Source organism: Hordeum vulgare, chromosome 1H (genome assembly GCF_904849725.1).
Source record: "Hordeum vulgare subsp. vulgare chromosome 1H, MorexV3_pseudomolecules_assembly, whole genome shotgun sequence".
NCBI classification, from domain to species: Eukaryota; Viridiplantae; Streptophyta; class Magnoliopsida; order Poales; family Poaceae; genus Hordeum; species Hordeum vulgare.
In genome coordinates this window covers 515294190-515316001 of record NC_058518.1, presented here as the reverse complement: position 1 = coordinate 515316001, position 21812 = coordinate 515294190, and the positions used below count along the sequence as shown (strand labels likewise).

The 21812-nt window shown below is 42.9% G+C and overlaps 4 protein-coding genes across 8 annotated transcripts; 2 read left to right on the top strand and 2 right to left on the bottom strand.

The window, feature by feature from the left end:
- Positions 1 to 472: 472 nt before the first annotated feature.
- On the bottom strand, positions 473 to 20578 carry LOC123452804 (sm-like protein LSM8). Of its 3 annotated transcripts, none has more exons than XM_045129540.1 (6): positions 20567 to 20578; positions 2351 to 2422; positions 2193 to 2233; positions 1849 to 1923; positions 974 to 1026; positions 473 to 879 (listed from the first exon to the last, which is right to left on the bottom strand). In XM_045129540.1, exons 2-6 carry the CDS (start codon positions 2376 to 2378, stop codon positions 789 to 791), a joined length of 288 nt encoding a protein of 95 aa, XP_044985475.1. In that variant the 5' UTR covers positions 2379 to 2422; positions 20567 to 20578; the 3' UTR covers positions 473 to 788. The 3 variants fall into 3 exon arrangements, with proteins under 3 accessions (XP_044985475.1, XP_044985468.1, XP_044985463.1); XM_045129533.1 differs by lacking the exon at positions 20567 to 20578 and having other exon boundaries at positions 473 to 710; positions 781 to 879; positions 2351 to 2529; XM_045129528.1 differs by lacking the exon at positions 20567 to 20578 and having other exon boundaries at positions 2351 to 2529.
- LOC123452764 (notchless protein homolog) lies at positions 2704 to 8827 on the top strand. The gene is made up of 12 exons (XM_045129479.1): positions 2704 to 2948; positions 3067 to 3148; positions 3243 to 3332; positions 3722 to 3847; positions 4467 to 4594; positions 4895 to 5094; positions 5588 to 5651; positions 7373 to 7483; positions 7705 to 7842; positions 8052 to 8194; positions 8325 to 8379; positions 8511 to 8827. The coding sequence occupies exons 1-12, from the start codon at positions 2799 to 2801 to the stop codon at positions 8649 to 8651; spliced, it is 1428 nt and encodes a 475-aa protein (XP_044985414.1). The 5' UTR covers positions 2704 to 2798; the 3' UTR covers positions 8652 to 8827.
- LOC123452795 (alpha carbonic anhydrase 2-like) lies at positions 8957 to 10274 on the top strand. Its single transcript, XM_045129516.1, has 2 exons — positions 8957 to 9114; positions 9324 to 10274. The coding sequence occupies exons 1-2, from the start codon at positions 9054 to 9056 to the stop codon at positions 10097 to 10099; spliced, it is 837 nt and encodes a 278-aa protein (XP_044985451.1). The 5' UTR covers positions 8957 to 9053; the 3' UTR covers positions 10100 to 10274.
- On the bottom strand, positions 16809 to 20479 carry LOC123452774 (DEAD-box ATP-dependent RNA helicase 56-like). 3 transcript variants are annotated; one of them, XM_045129490.1, is made up of 10 exons: positions 20121 to 20473; positions 19529 to 19807; positions 19175 to 19406; positions 18959 to 19077; positions 18197 to 18253; positions 17931 to 18115; positions 17534 to 17678; positions 17371 to 17454; positions 17221 to 17284; positions 16809 to 17134 (listed from the first exon to the last, which is right to left on the bottom strand). In XM_045129490.1, exons 1-10 carry the CDS (start codon positions 20301 to 20303, stop codon positions 17124 to 17126), a joined length of 1359 nt encoding a protein of 452 aa, XP_044985425.1. In that variant the 5' UTR covers positions 20304 to 20473; the 3' UTR covers positions 16809 to 17123. The 3 variants fall into 3 exon arrangements, with proteins under 3 accessions (XP_044985425.1, XP_044985439.1, XP_044985431.1); XM_045129504.1 differs by having other exon boundaries at positions 19529 to 19701; positions 20121 to 20461; XM_045129496.1 differs by lacking the exon at positions 16809 to 17134 and having other exon boundaries at positions 17201 to 17284; positions 19529 to 19701; positions 20121 to 20479.
- Positions 20579 to 21812: the final 1234 nt, after the last annotated feature.

The window sequence follows — 21812 nt, the reverse complement described above, 5'->3', positions numbered from 1 at the left end:
TGGGCTACGGCGAGTGCTTCTTCGTGGGCGACAACGGCACGGCAAAGGAAGCGTTGTGCAGCTGGGAGAGGGAGGAGTTCATCTACGAGAAGGGCACGGACCACTGCACCTCCGGCCACGACTTCCGTGACTGTGGACACTTCATCATCATGATCGAAAAAGCCTACCACTACGTCGGCTGCGGCCGCGCTCCCTGCCTCGGCGGCCCCCGCCATGGACAGTTCTTCATCTCTTGCAACTACAGCGCCGTCAGGCCCAACGCCACCACCACCTCCTCCTCCTCCTGAAGCAAACCACCACCGGAGCACCATCATCCACCTACCTATCTATCTACATATCTACTGTATTACCCTTCCTCCCTCACATGCAAGCAAATGTATATCAACACACATACATAAGTGTATACATATACCTGTGTAAAAATCGATTTGGTCCGTCTTGATTTCGACGATTTCTCTTGTTTGCTGTCAAGTACGTATAAATGGATCATCATATCATAATATCAATGTAGCTTCCAACATTTAATTGCCTGCTTCATTCGTTCATTCATTACTTACGCTTACAGAGATACATGTATCTCTCTCTCACATACAAGAGCATGACCGTTCGATCGACACAGCAAACCATGTTGTTTTCATCATACAAGAAGACGCACGCTCTCGGTGCATGGTATGAGATATGAGATATGAGCAAGCGATCAATCGATTAACCTACATTACAGATTGACTGAGCAAAATCAGCTTTGGCTTGCACAATCAGGATCAGATCGATAGAAGATACCATCATCTTCAGTGGATGACCGGCTTGAGGGGCTGCGCTCTGAGCTTCGACATGTCCAGCGCCGCGTCAAGCTCCTCGTCCACCTCACCCACCACGCCTCTGCATGCGCCGTCAACAAACAACTTCATTTTTTTACGTACATGCAAAGAATTCAGTAAATGCAAACATATAGAGAAGTGAAAGGGGCACGCACATGTTGTCGCCCCTGATGATGTACAGTCCGAGGACAAGCTGTTGTACTCCCTCCTGCAACACAGTGTCTGTCAGCAGATGGACACGACATGTATAAAACCCGACAAGAAAGACAGCAAGTCCTATAGTAGGATTTCCATATGTGAAGGCCTTGATGATTACTAACAGAAACACCGAAACTGGAAAACCAATAACCACAATGGGAAAAAAAAACACGGGCCTCTGTTTACCTCTTGTGAAGAAATAACCAGCAGAGGAAGAGGTATACAAGAGAAGAGAAGAGTGAGTAATCCTTGGACCTAACTAAACGAGAAGAGTGCAGTGCACGGTGAAGGGTGACATGGGTAGAATGAACGTCCCTCCTCAACATGAGAAGAAGGTGACCCAAGTAATTAATTCCGTGCGGCAACAAGAGGATCACAAGAATGCCTGCAGCTGTTGGACTTTGTGGGGATGCAATAGAGTGGTTTAGCGGATTTCCAAATTTATCATCAAGCTGTGTCGCGAGGAAGCCAGTTTCTATCCTATAACTTGTACGGGGTACATTTTAAGCATATGATGAGCTAAGTGGGTGAGGCAGAGAGAGAGAGAGAGGCTATAACAGGCAGGTTGTTGGTCCATGATGTACAATTCTTGTGTCCAGGCAGTCGTTGAAGGCAAATAATTTAATTTTGCAAGCATCATTTGTATACCTCCATCCATCCATCCATCCATCCATCCATCCATCCATCCTCTTAGAATTGTTAAGCACCTCCTAGAGTAGAATTGTTTCTGTCCATCCATCCATCCATATCTTCCATCCTGTGTGTGTGTGTGTGTGTGTGTGTGTGTGTGTGTGTGACCTTAATGAGCTTAATGAGTGAGTGAGGGAGTGACCTTGGTGGAGTAGACCCTCTCGTGGGACTCGTCGAGGATGATGTTGGTGGCCTGGTCGAACCCCCGCAGAGTCCCCTGGAGAAGCAGAGCATATGAAGTTGGTTGATTGATTACAATATAACATAACATAACATAACATAACATAACATAACATAACATGATATATAACATAACATAACATAACATAACATAACATGATATATAACATAACATAACATGATATAACATAACATAACATAACATAACATGATATATAACATAACATAACATAACATAGAGGAGGAGAGGAAGCAGAGGATACAGCGAGCAGAGGCAGAGGCGGAGGCGGAGGCGGGTGAGCTTACCACGATGTTGCGGCCGTCGTTGGTGATGACGGAGATCACCTCTATAATGAAATGAAGAAAAGAAAAGAAAAGAAAGATTAGTGGTGGACGAAAAGGAGGGAAATTTCTTGTCTTGAAACAATGTCGAGCATAGGAGAGGATGGGAGGTGGAGACTCACGGTCGACGAGGGACTCGAGCGTCGCCATCCCCCTTTGTGCTGTCTGATCTCTCTCGCTAGGGTTGAGAGGAGATGAGAGGATTGGGATTGGGCGACGGCGGCGGCGGCGGCGGCGGCGGCGCTGGTCGAATCGAATCTCGCTCGCTCGCTAGGGTTGTTCACTTTCACTTTCACTTGAGACCTCACCTCACCTCACCCACCTGACCTGATCATCTCATCGCAAGAGAGGCCGGGCCGGGCCGGGCCGGGCTCCCTCTTTAGTCTTTAGTTTATAGTTATTAAGTGGGCCGGGCGTCTCCTTCCTGTCTGTCTGTCTGTTACGATGATATGAGCGGCCCGACCCAAACCATAGCAGCAGAGCAGACTCAGAGCAGCAGCCGCCGCCTCCCTCCCTCTTCCTCGTTTTCCGCCGCCGCCGCCGCCGCCGCCGCCGCCTCTCTTGAGCGTGATGGACGCCGCCGCCGGCAACGGAAGCAGCGGCAGCGTGATGTGCCAGCTGGTGAGCGCGGAGGGGGAGCACCTGGGCGCGGCGCTCTACCTGCCGCACAACGTCGGACCGCCGCAGCTCCAGGAGATCGTCAACCACCTCCTACGCAACGTACCTCCTACCTATTCCTTCCATCCTTCCTTCCTATTGCTTCTTGCTTCTTGCTTCTTGCTCCTACACAACGACCTCACCTGATGCTGATGCTGATGCTGATGCTGCTGCTGTGCAGGAGGACAAGCTGCCCTACGCCTTCTACGTCGGCGACGAGGAGCTCTCCCTCCAGCTCGGCGCCTTCATGCAACGCAACAACGGTCAGTCACCACGCTACTACTGTAAAATCAATCAATCAATCAATCAAGAAAATAAAAAAAGAAAAGAAAATAAATTGAACGCATGCCTCAACAGCCAACGCCGAGGTCACCCTGCGCATCGTCTACCAGCCGCAGGCAGTCTTCCGGATCAGTCCCGTCAACCGCTGCTCCGCCACAATCGCCGGTACCAACTTCCTATGCCTTGTACAGTACTCCTAAATTCTAGTAATACCACCAAACCTTCCAATTGTTTCTTTCTTTCTTTCTTTGTATGTTGCCATTTGACTGACTGACTGACTGACTGATTACTCGACACACGGGATTCATTATTACAGTTTGTTTATTACTCCCTCGGCTCCGTTCCTAAATATAAGACATTTTAGAGATTGCATTATAAACTACATACGGATGTACATAGACATATTCTAGAGTATAGATTCACCCATTTTGCTACAACTTATTGTCCAGATTTTTGTTTACCTTGTTGTTGAGCCTGCCTGTGTCTGTGTTAAAACAAGGGTACGTGCCACCCTGGAATCATCAAACTATCTTTACCCACTGCCCTGCCTGCAGGCCACACGGAGGCTGTACTCACCGTTTCTTTCAGCCCCGACGGAACATGTCTCGCCAGTGGTTCAGGTGACACCACCGTTCGCTTCTGGGACCTCAACACTCAGACCCCATTGTACACATGCAAAGGTGCTTTTCAATTCTTCTTGCCTTTTCCTCATTTCTTCTAGTCTATGTTTGCTTCAATTCCTTCTCCCTCCATGATAATAACTGCACTTGTACCAAACTTTCCTAATAAGAGTTATCTTACAAGTCCCATGGAAAGACATAGTTTTTTCTTCTTCTTCCAGAACCACGTATGTCGATTTAATCTCTTCATCACAGCAAACCTTGTAAATTACCGACTGAAATTAACCTCTTCTAATACTAGGCGAACCATCTTCCCAAGTGTCCTTATATTATGGGACAGAGGGAGTAGAATGGAACATGTACTGGCTAAGATGGGCTTGATATAATGAATATGATATCCACACACATGATGATTTCGGAATAGTTTTCTTGGCCAAAGCCGTGACCTGGAGGCTTTGAAGCAAGTAAAGGAATGACATAACACATATCTTGTAATTAATGCATTTCATGAATCGGTTTTTTACATTATGTTTGTATTGTAATGGGAATTTGATTGCCTTTGTCATCTCTTCTGGGGCTCTTATGACTCTTTCAGCTTGTTCCATTCGCACATCTGCACTCCTTTTAGGGTGATATCGTCATTGCTTTGAAACTCATGTGATAACCCTGTATTTTGTAGGACACAAAAATTGGGTTCTCTGCATTGCATGGTCACCTGATGGGAAACATCTTGTTAGCGGAAGCAAGTCAGGAGAGCTTATATTATGGGACCCCAAAACAGGCAATCAATTGGGCACTCCTCTTACGGTAAGATTGCACATTTCTTTATTTTCTGACATCTGGAATCTACTGTAAGATAGGATAAGATTTTATCATATTTCTTCATTTGCGTATCACACTCCATTATATCCTAATCATCAAGTGAGAATTTTCTATGAACCATTTACTAAAATAAATGCTAGTTAGCAAGAACTACAAGTTTGTTTCTTTTCTAGTAGACTGAATTTCCTACCGCAGATTGCTAGAAAGAAGATGTCTATTTAGATCTTGCAGATGTTTTTCCACTCTTGCTACATCTAGTCATTCATTCTGGTGTTTTTACAATAGGGGCATAGAAAGTGGATTACCGCTGTATCTTGGGAGCCAGTTCATTTGCAATCTCCTTCCCGCCGTTTTGTAAGCGCAAGTAAAGATGGCGATGCACGAATTTGGGACATTACCACAAAGAAGTGTGTTATTTCCCTTACAGGTCACACCAATGCTGTGACCTGTGTCAAGTGGGGTGGAGACGGTTTGATATATACAGGGTAAGATTCTTACTTGGTAATCCCTTTTCTTCTTCCGGTAAAAGGAGACTCTATGCGTACTATTGTGTAGTAAATCACTATTGTTTTTCTGATACGTTGTGCTTGGAAGATGATGTATAAGCTTAACTGTATAATAATACTTGGCGTTTTCTCTTTGGATAATTGTTGTCAACAAGAACAAAATTTACCGTGTAGCAGTAAGCATATATGTTGTTGCGGGTAGGTAATTTTTGCTGGTAAATTAGCTCCTTGTTATTTTTATTTTTATTTTTATTCATTCTTAAATCCTTATAGCCACAATTGTTGGCAAAGCGGTTGACTGACACACCCGACATCCTAGATGGCTAAAGGCCATTAACTAAAAGCATAATCCGAATCACTTATGTCCTTGACCATAAGTGTCTAGTGTTGTCATGAATGGCGTTTATAAATTCCCCCACATCAGGTCATACATTACATATACAATTCTGAAAATAATGTCTTTCTACTGCAGTTCTGAAGATTGTTTAATCAAAGTATGGGAAACTACTCAGGGCAAGTTGGTCAAAACACTGCAGGTAATGTTAACAACTCCAAGTATATTCTTCTGCAAATGCTTATGTACAATGATGAAATCTGAGTTTTTAACAACCCATTGTATGTATGGCCTTTCAAGTCATGTCATATTGTTATTTCAAAGCAGGATTTCTCCAACTTGTGTAACTACATTAAGGGCCATCAGCACTGCCTGGTCAACTTTCTGACTAAATGTTAACACCAATCTACCTTCTTTTGTTGATTGGCTGTGCGAATAAGTACCTGTGTTGAGATTGTTCAGAAATTCCCTTTATAGACGTCTTTGTCATCTAAATAATTAATCACTCATATTCTAATTTGGTATCATTGTTAATGATGTCACCATGTTTGCTTGGATATTCAAAATTTGCGTTTACAACACATGAATATTACTAAGGAGTTACAATGGGTGCTTTATACCTTTTTCAGAAGCCTTCTCTACTTGTAAATCAGATTTCTTCGTAGATGAAAATTCAGATAACTTGCTATCCTATACTTGTAGCTGAATGTGTTTAGCCAGTCTGTCACACAACTTGTTGTTCTCACAATGTAAAAGTTGTTGAACAAGTTGTGTTTTTTAACCAACGAAAAATGATGAAGCCGCAGTATAGAAGTGAACAGGTTGAAGAGTGTCTTATCCTTTGCAAATTATGTGTTTAGTTGACTACTCCCTCCGTCCCAAAATTCTTGACTTAGATTTGTTTACATATGGCTGTATCTAGTCACATTTTACTATTGGATACATCCGTATCCTGACAAATCAAAGACACGAATTTTGGGACTGAGGTAATATATAAATTTCATCTTCAGTAGGGTGTTAGTTTATGACGTTCATGTTCAGCCCTGTTAAAAGAGGGGAGTTTAGGACATAACTGGATGTTAGGTTGCCATGGACCTCCATCTCAAGGTATAGGGTTTAAACTCAGGTATCTACTAAATTGACCCAGCCAAGCCACGCAGTTTCATGGGTGGAATGGAACACTTGAGGCTCACCGTAGCACACTAGACTATCAGATTTTAGTCATGCTGGGTTGTTAGCCATCAACAGAATATCAACCGACACAATGTTTATGGCCTGTATGCTAATATCAACAGCATATAAATCGACCATGGTTATTTCACTTGCTCTTGTATGCATATATAGATTATAAAGTCGTTGTAAAATTTGGTTATTTCACTTGCCACTATCAACTTTGCTTAATCGAACAAATCCACCTATGAGAACGCCACTGCCACATTGGCATTTATCGAACTATCCCAGTGTTTGCAGTGACATTTCTGTAAGCCTTTTTGCAGTGCCATTTCTCGAATAATCAAAGTTGGCAATGACACATTGAATTAACAGTAGAAACTTGTGTACATGCATGATGTGAGTAGATCTTGCTCTGGTTTCTCAAATCTGCTTTTTCATTTGTGTTTTACTGTTTAATATGTACGTTGTGACCGATATACCAGCAAATACCAAGTAGTGATCCTTCAGTTGTGACCCGCAAAAAAAAAAGAGTTCCTTCAGTTGTGAGCTGTGAGCTCTGTCATGGGCGGATCAAGTTTGTCAATGTTTTTCAACTGATTTTCGTTGTGATTTTAGCGTGCACTTGACTCATGTTCCATGAGTTGTTATCGCAGTACCAAATCAGCGATCCCATATTTTATTACGGTGAAACCATTCAATATTGATGTTCTCCTATTCATTTTTTTACATGATTTTATTTTATGTATTCAGGGTCATGGGCACTGGGTAAATTCGCTTGCCTTGAGCACAGAATATGTTCTCCGCACTGGGGCATATGACCATACCCGCAAGACATATTCTAGTCCAGAGGAAATGAAAGAGGTAAAAGTTCACGTGTGGCACAAAATTTGTTATTTTAATTTAATATGCTTGTCGGGACAATAAATTAGATTTTACTTAAGCTGATTGATTGACATTCTTGAGAGATACAGCTTCGGAAGTGAGCCGGGACAATAATTTGTTATGTTAAGCTGATTGATTGATTGATTGATTGACAAAACTTTGGAAGGGAGCCTGTACAACTGACAACTTTGCATGTTTAGGCAGCTCTTGCAAGATACGAGAAGATGAGGGGCAATGCTCCTGAGAGGCTGGTCTCTGGTTCAGATGATTTTACCATGTTTCTTTGGGAACCAACAATTAGCAAACAACCGAAAGCTCGCATGACTGGTCATCAGAAGGTATATTATGATATAAAATCTTTCTTTTGTAATCCCACCCACTGTAACTTGGACACAACCATGAATCTCTGACATCAACTCAGGAGTGTTGAAATTGTCAGAACTTTGTGTAAGCTACGGCTTTGCATTCGTGCAAGGCAAGGTAATTTCGTTTTGTTGAAGCGGTGCTTACAACTGTGTGTGCTCTCTGTTTTGCTGTGTGCGCGAAGGTGGTGAACCATGTGTACTTCTCCCCTGACGGGCAGTGGCTGGCGAGTGCCTCGTTTGACAAATCGGTCAAGCTGTGGAACGGCATCACGGGCAAATTCGTCACAGCTTTCCGAGGGCATGTCGCTGATGTGTACCAGATCAGGTCGGTCAGCAGCAGCAGCAGCAGCAGCCTTTCTCTAGAAACATAATACATGCATTCCCAGTTTCACATGGATATCTTTCTGATGCCTAACTAACATGATGGCCGGCTGTGTTTTATTTTATATATATAGCTGGTCCGCTGACAGTCGGCTTCTACTGAGTGGAAGCAAGGACTCGACCCTAAAGGTACTATGTGTGTATGTTTTTATTGGCATTTCATTGTGTCATTAGAGTAAGAGAAGAAGATGAAGATGAAGATGAAGATAATGCATTTTGTGCTTGTCGATTGGTTGATGACATGACATGACATGAATCAGGTGTGGGACATCCGGGCGCGCAAGCTGAAGCAGGACCTGCCAGGGCATGCGGACGAGGTGTATGCCGTGGATTGGAGCCCCGATGGCGAGAAGGTTGTGTCTGGTGGCAAAGACAGGGCCCTCAAGTTGTGGATGAATTAAGCTTGCTTGTAGTATCACCATGAATGTTACTAAGATGACAAATGTGATGATCAATTTATTGAGCATGTGGATGATGGGGTAGGATAAGCAAGCTCATGAATGGTAGTTACTCTAGATGCTTGTGTTGACGTTTGATTTTTATATATAATTTATATACTAGCACTAGTATTTGGTTTGGTTTGGTGATTACTGTTCTGATTCAAAAATAGACTGTCGTCTATTTTTGGTCCATCCGTATGTCCATATATAGAAGCAAGCAAGGCAAGAGGTCTCTATTTCCTTCCCTCCCTCCCTCCCTATTGTATGGGTGGCCACAAATTGGTCTCTATTTCCTTCCCTCCCTCCCTGCCTCCCTACACATCTTAAGCCAACCCGACGAATTTGATTGCGATCGATCGATCAATGACGGTGTCGACCTGGGCTGCCGTCGTCCTCCTCTCATCTCTCACCGTCGCTCTCTCGCGTAAGTCCTCGTCCTCTCTTTCCTTTCCTAACAATTAGTGTACGTAATTGCAATTGACGAAAAATAATAATAAACCAATAAGGATGAAATGAAAGAAATGCAGATGAAGAAGGTACAGTAATAATAATATATAGAGAATTTGTGAAGGAAATAAATTGCAATTGATGAAAAATAACAATAATAAAGCAACAAGGATGAAATGCATGCAGATGAAGAAGGAGGTGGGCCCAGCTTCGGGTACACGCCGGGGACCCCCGACGGGCCGGAGAACTGGGGCAAGCTGAGCCCGGCGTACAAGGCGTGCAACGAGGGCAAGGCGCAGTCCCCCATCGACATCGTCACCGCCAGTGCCATCCCCAACCCTAACCTCGACACCCTCTCCCGCGTCTATGTCCCCTGCAATGCCACCCTCCACAACAACGGCAAGGACATCGTCATGACCTTCGAGCGCGACGGCGAGCCCGTCATGCCGGGCTCCATCAACATCACCACCGCCGACGGCACGGTCAAGGTGTTCAGGTTCAAGATGGTCCACTGGCACGTGCCGGCGGAGCACAGCATCAACGGCAAGCGCTTCCCGCTAGAGCTCCACCTGGTGCACGCCGACGACCACGGCGACAAGGCCGTCGTCGGCATCCTCTACAAGATCGGCAAGCCGGACCCTTTCTACGACCAGCTGACGGAGAAGCTGCGGGAGCTCAAGGAGACGCCCACGGTGGCGGCCGGCATGGTGGAGCTCAAGTCGCTGCAGAAGCGAACGGGGAGCTACTTCCGGTACATGGGGTCGCTGACGACGCCGCCGTGCACAGAGAACGTGGTGTGGAACATCCTAGGCAAGGGCAGGGAGATGAGCCAGGAGCAGTTCGAGCTCATCACGGCGCCGCTGCCTCACCAAGACAATCGCCCGCCGCAGCCGCTCAATGGCCGCATCGTCGCCTTCTACAACCCGCCAAACAGCACCATCTCCCACTACACTTACATGTAGATCAATCATCATCATCTTCTTCTTCTTCTTCTTCTTCTTCTTCTTCTTCTTCTTCTTCTTCTTCTTCTTCTTCTACCACCCGCCAAACAACGCCACACATACACGTAGATCCATCTACTCTATTTAATTATCACTCCATTCTTCTTCTTGGATTCTTTTTTAATGCATAAGTCATAAGGGAAGAGATTATTTTTCTCTAATTATTAATTGGTGATGGCGGCGGCGGCATAAGCCAAGCCTTTTCTATCCATCCATCATTCATTCACGTAATGGTTGAGCGGCAATTTTCCTTTGTCAAATCAATCTATAGTTGGATGGTTAATTAAAAGGACAGTGATATCCTTTGTCAAATCAGAGTTCAAGTTTCAAGCTTGACAGTGATATTCGCTTGCGCTTAGTCAGAGCGACGTTCCGTCAACTATAAAGACCTTTATAAATTATATTACGTTAAAAAAAACATCATTACAAAGTCAACTGAAAACCGAGACTCGAGTTTAGGGGTCAACTATAAAGACCTCTATAAATTGTATTACGTTTAAAAAAAACATCATTACAAAGTCAACTGAAAACCGAGACTCAAGTTTAGGGGCACCCATGGGCCATGCATGAGGGGAGCAACTAATTGACAAGTGATCATTCAGGAGCTTTCTAAGGGCCACTCTCACGCGTCGTCACTTAACGCATTTTTAGCCGTCGTTACGTGTCGCGCTTTGGACATTTTTTTTCAGATTTTTTTCGCATGCGTTTTCTGCTTTTTAGATAAATTTTAGGGCTTTTCGGTTGTCCACCGGTCTTTCTTAGCTTTTCGATAAAAAATAATAGTAAAACAAAGTATTTTTGCATGAAAAATGTGTTTTTTCTTTTTATCTTTCATTCCTCGAGAGTCACGGTTTTGCTTCCACGAGAGACACATATTAGCTTCCTCGTGAGGCACAGCCATGCCGCTCGGAAACGACAAAAAAACACGTTTTTTTCTTCGTCGAGAGGCATGATTTTACTTCAGCAAGTGGCACGGTCGTGTCTCTTGGAAACAGAAAACGAAATGTGTTTTTTCCTTCCTCGAAAGGCATTATTTCTGCGGGAGGCACGGCCGAAAAAAATGTGTTTTATTTATTTTTTCCTTTCATGCAAGGTACGGATTTACTTCCGCGCCCCTCGAAAGCACAGAAAAACATTTCGTCTTTTTTCCTTCCTTAAGATATACGGTTTTTCTTCCATGAGGGACACGGCTGTGCCTCTCGAAAATAGAAAAGAAACGTGTTTTTTTCTTACGAGTGAGGCATGGTTTTTTTGTCCGGTTTTATTCGTGAAGAAAAGTTTACCAAAACCTATCAACATGGGATCTAGTTTTAAAAATTTCAACACGAGGAATCCAACGATAAAAATGGTTCGAGGTTTGGACATACAATTAAAGTGATAAAACATTTTGAATAAACTGGTGTACGAAAAAAGATAAAACTCCCAATATGCCACTTGTCACAATCTAAGAAGGTGTGGAGGCATACTTGGCCAAACGGGCCGGCCCGGCCCGGCCGTAAATGGGCCCAACATGGCACGGCCCCCAGACACGAATATTAGCCGGACCGTGCCGTGCCGACCCACGTGCGCAGCCTCCCGGCCCAGGCACGATACGAGAGCTAAACGGGCCAGCCCGTCGGCACGCAAGACACGATTTTAGGCTGCTTTTAGGTAGTTTTTGGGCTGATTTTAGCCTATTGGGCTATTTTATACGTTATACATATATAGGCAAAATTGTGTCTATCATAGCTTGCCACAGAAAATTCTATTCCTATATAGAGGGAAAATACATCCTACAACCGGATGTAGTTACACCACGTTTCATATACTACCTTGTGGTAATATATATACTATCCTATCATTTTTGCTATGTTTATATACTATATTTAAGATAATCCAAAGTGAGTTATCTAAAAATAATGTAAGGGAGCCCATAGGTTTTATTAGATTTATGAAATACATATATATTTATACGTCAAAAAGAGTATGCTTAAAATATGGTACATATTACCTAAAAAGTAGTATATATACTACATAAATATTGTTATATACTACATATTACGTGTGTGTGTGTGATATATATATATATATAGGGTCGCGATATTTAGGGCTAGCATTAGTCCCGGTTGTTTAGTCCTGGTTCGTGAACCGGGACTAATGGCCCAACCGAACCGAGGCTATCGGCCCTTTTTCTACTAGTGTTAAAGCTGCAATGCTCTCAGAGGATGGATGAGCTCCTTCAACAGTTGGTTCATTTGATATACACTCCCAATGCTTAATTTCCCCATTTATATTTGTATAGGAAAGTAGATCAGTGGAAGTACTACATATACACAACAAAAATGAAACCGTGACCTTTCTGTTCAGATCAATACAAATGAAAAAGATATAGGTATACAAGTTTGGTCAATTGATGCAGACAAAATGATATGTTGTGGGGATCCAGGAGCAGAATCTGTTTGTACAATTAGAGCCTGCAGTTTGCTTTCCAGGAGCAGGAGATGGATCTCTGATCATGTCTTTGGGGAAAAGTATGCCAATGTTGACAAGTATGCCAATGTTTCTTCTATCCTTTTTCCAAGTGCATGTTGGGGTGCGGAAAAGGTTGGATTTCTATCAATCTCGATTTTTCTGGGAGAGTGACGAGGTAAAAACTAAATATAGACTGGCTAGATGGGACATTATTTGTAGACCCAAGGATCAGGGAGGTTTGGGGATTGAAAATCTAGAGGTTAAGAACAGATGTCTGCTTAGCAAGTGGCTATTCAGACTGTCTGTCGAATCACAAGGGATGTGGGTACAAATTCTAAAGAACAAGTATCTACAGCACAAGACCTTAGCCCAGGTCACTGCGCGACCGGGCGATTCACCTTTTTGAAAGGGTCTCATAAGGACAAAGGTCGCTTTCTTTAACAGGACTAGATTCGTCATTGGCAATGGTGAAAATACTAGATTCTGGGAAGATACTTGGTTAGGAGCGCAACCTTTGGCTCTCCAGTATCCACAACTCTATAATATTGCACAGCGAAAACAGACATCCGTTGCGGCAGTGTGACGACAGACTCCTCTCAACATTCAATTTCGTAGAGCCTTGATCGGAAATAGATGGGTTAGATGGTTACATCTAGTCAGAAGGCTAATGGATATTTCCCTGTCTGATTTTCCTGACAGTATTCGTTGGAGGTTGACCACCAATGGTACTTTCTCAGTGAAATCGATGTATGACCATATTATTGATACGTCACCTATTCCAAAGTTCATGAATATATAGAAGGTCAATGTTCCCCTTAAGATAAAAATCTTCATGTGGTTTGTTCACAAAGGAGTTGTTTTAACTAAGGATAACTTGGCTAAAAGACATTCGAAAGGAAATAAAAGATGTAGCTTCTGTCAGACGCATGAGACGATTAAACACCTCTTTCTGGACTGCCCTATGGCTAAATTATTATGGCGCTCAATCCAAATTACATTCAACATTACCCCGCCTACTAGCATTCACATGTTATTTGGGACGTGGCTGGACGGGGTTAATGTACTTTACGCCAAACTAATTCGAGTCGGAACTTGTGCTATTCTGTGGGCTATATGGAACTGTAGAAATGATCTAGTTTTAACAGAATGCATTATATTAACTTTTTGCAGGTCATCTTCAGGGCTACCGCCTTGATCCGCATGTGGTCCTTACTCACTCCTGTGGAAACCAGGTAGCCTTTGGTTACTGGGTGTGTCCGATGGGAGATGGTAGCTCAGGTTATCTTCAACCGACATGGATGGCGGCATGCTAATAGGATTGGACCATAGTCGTGTATACCGATGGATATAGTCGGTATTGGCGTTATGATCGCCGTGTAACTCTTTTTCTTGTTTTTTTCCTTTGGATTCTCGGACTTATTTGTATTTCGTTCAGACTACTTCCTTCTTAATAAAATGGCTGCATGCATCACTCTATGCAGAGGCCGGGGCGATGCCTCCTTTTCAGAAAAAAGAAATGAGTAGACAAAGGGAATAATACCATGGGAGTCGTGCATCCTCAAGGAAGTGCGCGTGATTCATAAGTTGTAGGTAGTGATGTTCATCCTTATCTCTGTAAAAGTTGAAGATGATTTCTTTGCAGCTATAGATTACTTGAGCTAAGGGCGATGTACAAGTTATGTTATCGAACTTAAAAAATTCACATGTCATGTTGCCTGATAGCAAATTTCTTCTGCACTATTTGTTGTTTCTATGCAATCTATTGAGACTTACTGGAGCAAACATCCAATTTCAGTAACATCATTTCCATGTGTTGTTAGTGCTACCGTGTCTGTTTTCACTTTTCACATGAAGATTTCCAAGAAATTCGTGGGAAAAAATTTGTGCTGTTTGAGAGAAATCCAGCTTCAGTTTCAAAGAGATGAGGTGTACACTTGGACTAACATGATTCTCATTGGTAGCTACTGATTTGTTGTTTGTTCAGTTTATCGTATGATTTACCTTACCAGCTACAGCATCGATCCAGAGGTAGTGTCAAATTGTCGAGTGTGATTGTTTTGATGGAACCTTGGAATTGCTTCAATATGTTTTTGGTTAGTGTTGTTGAGTTCATTCCTGCTCTGCTATTTCTTATGCTATTGTTAACATATACTTTCTTCGTTTCTAAATATAAGTCTTTAAAGATATCTTCGTTTCTAAGGTTCTATTGTTAACCTTAGAAACGAAGGGAGTATAACCCAGAGTTGACTATAAAAAATATTAACCAAATTCAGATTTGTTCTTCTCACGGGCTGATGATGGCATTTCTCTAGATGTTTCTGAGCTGCGATAATATAATGTTTCATCTGCTTGCTTGCTAATATCCTTGGAAGATACCCAGAACTATTGGGAGCTCTCCTGCCCACCAGGCCAGGCTGCACATCACGTGCCACTGTGGCGGTTTGACGGGTCGTTCCTTCTATCAGCAAATGAAGACGCTGCTGGAAGTTGGTCTGCGTTATGACATCAATAAGCCCACGATCAGTCCACACACCATAACATACTTCCTCCGTTCCTAAATATAAGTCTTTCTAGAGGTTTCATTAATGGACTACATACAGATGTATATAGACATATTTTAGAATATAGATTTACTCATTTTTCTTCGTATGTAGACACCTAGTGAAATATCTTAAAAGACTTATATTTAGGTACGGAGGGAGTAGATTATATGTAGAGAATTTCTCTCGTTAGCACAGCACAGGGGTCAGGGATATGAAACACGGTTTTAGACTACGAATCAGCTAGAGCTATAGTCTATTAACTGCAACTGGTCCAATGTTAAGCATTCTAATAATATGCCAAGATGGAGGTTCTATGAGGTTGAGAATGCTGAGCTGTCGAATAAATTATGTATTAGGTGTGTATGAGATGGTTTTCAAGATAACTATTTGATGCCTACTACTGCCATATTTAAAAAGAAGAAACATTTTCTTGCATTTTGTGCATAAAATTTCAAAATCAAGCGATCATGTGTGAACATAATATAGTCATCATCATTGAAGATTATGAAAAAAAATTCCTCCCGCTAAAAACAAAATGTTTCAATGATAAGCAATGTTTTTCTCCTTCTACCTTTCCTATGATTAGAAAAAGCATCAATCACCAGATTTTCATTTCGGTTTAGGTTGAATTTTATTGGCCATGACAAACTGCATTACTAAAACTGATAGGCAGCCGCGGCAAAGAAAACATATACTGTATTAACATTCCCTAAACACACTGCATGGCTCAATGCTGAATATACAAAATTGAACTTTACTGCAAGAAATTTTTTGCGAGGATGGCAAAGAAGCATATTTGAAAAGTTTTGTCCATTATAGGATAGATATAATATGGAACACTCTTAACTCCGTACGACCCATCCGTCGCCCGCTCATCCGTTGATCCTGCCTTGATCTCACGAATGAGACCGTACCCGCGCTCAACGAAGTAGCGACCTAGTCGCAAACCGTTTTCTGAAACTGAATCCTTGTTTCAAAAAGCGGTCCTGAAGCAGGGGTTCCACACGGCGCCTCCGCCCCGACGACCTTGCCCGCCATTTGCCTGGTGCCGCGCAACCCTCGCCGGAGCCGCAACCGTTGCCATGGCCGACTGGATCTGCTCCACACATAAATCGAGAATCGTCACCGTGCTCTAGTGCACATATTGGACCGGTGACGCAGAGACGACGGCTGCAGTGTTGTCGAAGCTCCGTCCGCTTCCTTAATTCGCACGCTCCTCGGCCACAACTGCATCCACCTCCACCGATGCACCCTCTTGTTCGTGCAGCTCCCACTCCCACAGGCTGCGGCACTCTGCTCCGCCGATGAGGCTGACGGCGGCTGCGAGGCCGGAAACCACCACCAACCGAAAACGACAGGTGTGGCGGACCCCTCCGCAGCACTCTGCTCCGCCTGCGTCAGATCCAATGAGGCTGACGGCGGCTGCAAGGCCGGACACACCGGATCCGGACCACCACCAACCGAAAACGCCAAAAAATTCTGCAACAAAACAATTGTTTCGACCGTTGTTTCAAGAATTAACGGATCCAAAGTTCAATTTTTTTGCAACAAATCAATTTTTTCTACAACTCAACCGTCATTTCAAGAATTACTCTATGCCCAGACAGAGCCCGCACACACATCGAACGGCTACCCGTGTAGATCAAACATCCAGGTGGTGGGTGTTTACTAAAACATCACGTAACAGGCCCCATATGATATAATGTAATAATCATGGTCCTATCTACTAATCATGATCTTTTAAAAATTCAAAGCAAACCATGATACATTCATCCATCCAATTCTAGCTCAAGTTAAATCATTTCATTTGGCCTAATTAACAAAACAAACTTCTCTCTCGGATTAAATAGGGTACAGCTGCTGCTGATGCCTCCCTAGCAGCAGGGCAGGCAGGCAAGCAAAAAAAACAACCATCACTTCAACCAAACATTCAAGGACTCCATCTTCCATCTTCTCCTTCCGTCCTCCTTGCAATGTCCGGGGGTGGTCGTCTACGACGGCACTGGAATATCACATCATGAAGCAACAAACAAATCAGATACAGATTACATTGCAAACAACACACCAGCTAGGGTATGCGCCACTTACTGTATGTTGAAGTGTCAATCTGCTCAGGCAGCTCCTTGATGTCCACCTCAAACCGTTCTTGCACCTAAAATCAAACAACCAACCATCTTCTTGTTACTCCACCTGACATATCATAGAAACCAAACAACAGAGACAAACAGACAGACATACTTGGTTAAGAACGTCCGAGTCCGAGGCCGACGAAACAAAAGTTATGGCAAGCCCCTTGGTGCCAAAACGCCCAGCTCTTCCAACCTACATGCATTACGTAGTTAGTTTCTAAAGTTACCTACAGCAGCAGCATCCCAAGCAAGAAACATGCATGGAGGCTTACCCTGTGCAAGTAGGTATCAGCTGAATCAGGCATGTCATAGTTTATCACAATGTTCACACGCTCAATGTCGATTCCTCTGCCAACCAGATCCGTCGCCACAAGAATCCTCTTGTGCCCTTCCTTGAAGTTCTTGTATCGGGTCAGCCTGCAAAATTAACCAACAAGTGTCATCATCATTATTATTATATATTACTACTATATACAAATAGCTTCTGCAGCATTTATTCACAAGCATCCTTTTTTAGGTTAGGATATATGGTTGTATGGAGCAAAATGCTTCCAACAAAGGTACAACATACAGGAGAAATTTACACACAATTTCAGCAAGAGATCAAGAAAGCCATGCTACAACTGTCGATTCAACAACATGAAAGAGAACAAGTCAGCACATATATACCTCTCTTCCTGGGTCATGCCAGAATGGATGCAGATTGAAGGGAAGTTGCATTCACACAGCAACTTGTTCAGCTCTGCAGCCCGGCTAACACTCTTCACAAATATCACAACTTGGTTGAAATCAAGGGCATCCAAGAGATCGTTCAATTTTCTGTTCTTCTCCGACTCAGTCAATTTTATATAGTGCTGCGGAAAAAAAAAGACAGTAAAATCACACAAGAACCAATGAAATGAATAGGCAAATCAGAGAATCATGACAAAAGCTACCTGAACTAGACCGTGAAGGGTCAGCTTCGCCTCATCGTCAACATAAATTTCCATCGGCTGTAAGAGAACCAAATGGTAGATGAAAGAAATTAGCATTCCAGCATCAACTACAGTTACATTCCAAGAGATGGGTATTTGAACTCCTTGATCGTCAGAATATGCTGCCCCAGCATGGAACTTGAGTTCTGCACTGTTGCGCACCAGATTTGCACTGATCAAGTTCAGCAGTCTTTGCAACAGCACACCACAAACAATTCCAGGCTGAAGGATGGAAACGTTGAAAAGAAGAACCAGAACCACCACAAGCTAAACTCCAATGAAACTCCATATCTGTGTGATCCAGTGCAGCAAACTACACGAGTGATCCCAGATACTTAACCTCCGGACCGTCTCCCAACAGAATCTGACAGCAGCTACTGAGACATACCCAAAACCAGTCAGAAGAATCCTTAAAAACCTCCTGACCGTCTCCCAACAGAATCCAACAGCAGCTACTGACACATACCCAAAAACACTCAGAAGACCCCTTAATAGCCTCCACAGTATTGCCCTATGGAAGATAGTACTTGAAAACAGAAGGGAAAAAATAGGACATGACCAGAGAAGTCTATACATGTAAAGAGGAAAAACCTAGTAACAAGAGGAGAAAAGTCGTGACACAAATGCAATTGTGGACCAACAATCAAAGATAACCACTGGAGTAAGCGACTTAAATATGATGCACTGTGCAATTGAGATAGAGACTGCAGGCAGGGGAATTACATCTTGCATAAATTTCTTGCAAATCGGACGGATCTCCTTGCTGAGAGTTGCCGAAAACATCATGACCTGCTTATCATGAGGTGTCATCTTGAAGATCTCCTGGACATCCCTCCTCATGTCTGCAGAATGCATATTTTTCAATCATGGATGTAATGACATGATGATGGTAATAAAAGAAAAAAGATAGTTGGGACAAAGAGGGTGGTGCGAAATTACCCAGTGACTCAAGCATCTTGTCACACTCGTCAAGAATGAAATGCCTGACATTCTTCAAAGAAAGGTCCTTGTCTCTAGCTAGAGCTAGAATCCTTCCGGGTGTGCCCACCACAATATGGGGGCAGTCATTCTTGAGCAAATCCTTGTGTTTCTTGATGTGAACACCTCCATAGAATACAGCAACCTTTAATTCAGGCAGAAATCTGCTGAACCTCTCGAACTCGCTGCAAATCTACATAAGACAGACGAATGAGCAAACCAGGGGAGAAAATATCTACATAAGACAGACGAATGAGCAAACCAGGGGAGAAAATGTGAAGGGCGGATTTACATAATATTGACAAACGAACCCACCTGGTAAGCCAGCTCTCTGGTGTGGCACAATACAAGTGCTGCCACCTGACCAGCAGTAGGATCGATCTGCTGGAGAGAAGACAGGACAAAGACAGCAGTCTTGCCCATCCCGGATTTTGCTTGGCAGATGACATCCATTCCGAGGATTGCTTGAGGGATGCACTCATGTTGCACTGATGTGGACGAAATAAATCGGAGCAGCACCCCAGTGAGTAAAAAGTTGGTCCCTGGTAAATGGAAAGTTTTACCATATTTCCCTCCAACGGGAAGAAAGTATACCTGCATATATATATATAGCAGCAACGGAAGAAGTTGATCAGAATAAAGCTGAGAAGAAGAAAGTTGACTTTTTTTCACACATGGATCCAGTTCCAAATCCAATCCAATCCAATGTTTGAAAAAGCAGCAGCAGCTTAGAGCAATGGGAGCTAAAGTGTTTAAACATGGCAAGAGTTTGATTGGATTGGATTGGATTGGATAAAAAAAAACTAACTTTTATATTAGTTATTAGTTTACATTGCATTACATTACATTACAGAGGGAGACAAAGTATGTAATAAGTAAGTTTGGGAGAGAAAGTAGAGAGAGAGACCTTCGGAAGGGTGCTCGAATCCGCAGTCCTGGATGGCCCGTAGCAGCTCGGGCTTGAGGAGGAAGTCGCGGAATCCGGAGCTGTGGATGCCGACGTAGCCCTTCTTGGCGTCGGCGGCGGGCTTGGCAGCGGAGGCTTCGAGGACCACCTTGTCGTCGTCCTCCTCGTAGTCGAGCAGCTCATCCTCGTACACGTCGTTCTCCCCCGTCCTGGACTCGGCCATCCTATTCAGCCCTAGTAGAAACCAACCAAACCAGATCTACTCCGTATGAATCCGGTAGGGTTTGGGGCGGCTGCCGGAACGGAAGAGGATGAAGGGAAGGGAAGGGAGGATAGAGCTTGGGCTTGGGGTCGGCTAGGGTTGGAGCTGGAGTTGGAAGGATCAATATATAGATAGATAGGGTTTGGGCTTGGGCTTGGGCTTGGGCTTGGGGCCGCAACGCCACAGGAGAGGAGAGGAGAGGTGCCTTGTGCCCCAACCGTAACTCAACTCCTTCCACCGCTTTTAAGGATATAAATAAATAAATATTTTCTTCTCAAGATTCCAAAAATGTTCAATTAAAGTTTTGTTAAATTAAAAATATGTTTTTAAAATTATGAACATTTTTATATTCTATTTTCAGACTTTTAATTGCTTTATTACCTTCTTGTAAGTGGTGAACATTTTTATATTATATTTTAAAACCTTTAATTGTTTTACCTTTTCCTAAGTGTTGAACATTTTTATATTATATTCTGAGACTTTTAATTGCTTTACCTTTTTGTAAGCGGTGAGCATTTTTATTTTACTTTTATTAAATATTAATAGATGCCGACGAAACGACATACTGCTTCTGATCCAACACACTCAAACATTAAAGACACTTGATTGATTTTCAACACTTTTTCATACTAAAGACTTGTCATAAAATGGCCAAACTAGATAAAAACGTGCCACCTAAATCTCATTTAAAACAAAAGGCTTGTCATTGCTGATCTCATTCAAACCAAATTACAATGTATTTCACAAGTGTTTAATGGATTTCACAAGTGTGGCTCCACTAGTAGATCATGTACTTAGGAAAAAAATTATTGACTAGTACTAGCAAGTGCAAGGAGAAGTGGAGACAATTCAAGATATCAAATCAGCATTAACATCTTCTGTGTATATAGATAGCACTATAACTCTTAGTTCTAAAATTTTCCTCTTAAGTACAAACAAAAGCAATAAAGTCGGAGAAGCAGTTGATCCATGCACTTACATTATTGTCAAATACACACCAAGTCAAAATCAGTATGCGCAGTGAAGTGAGTAGGCAACATATGCATTTAAGCAGATTTTGTAGGCTTGTTTGCCAAAACTATGTAATGTAGGTATGTTTGCCAAAGCTATGCATATGCGATACTTAAACAATTATATGAACTAGAGTAGGAACAAGTGTTACTTTTTTATTGCCAAAGGCATGCACATGTTGTCATATATATGTTGTCATCCTAGGCACTATGTGAACTATGAAATTGTTATCATCTTTAAAGAATTGTTCAAGTATATGAAGTAGTGCCGTTTTTTTCAAAGCTAGCTATCATATATTGTCATTGTCATCATGTTTAAAGAATGCAACCAAGCCCTAACGGCGAAGCCCCCGAATGGCAGCAAGAAAACCATCTTCGGGCCCTCAAAGACCCATAGCTAGCACGAGGGACTGTGGAAAT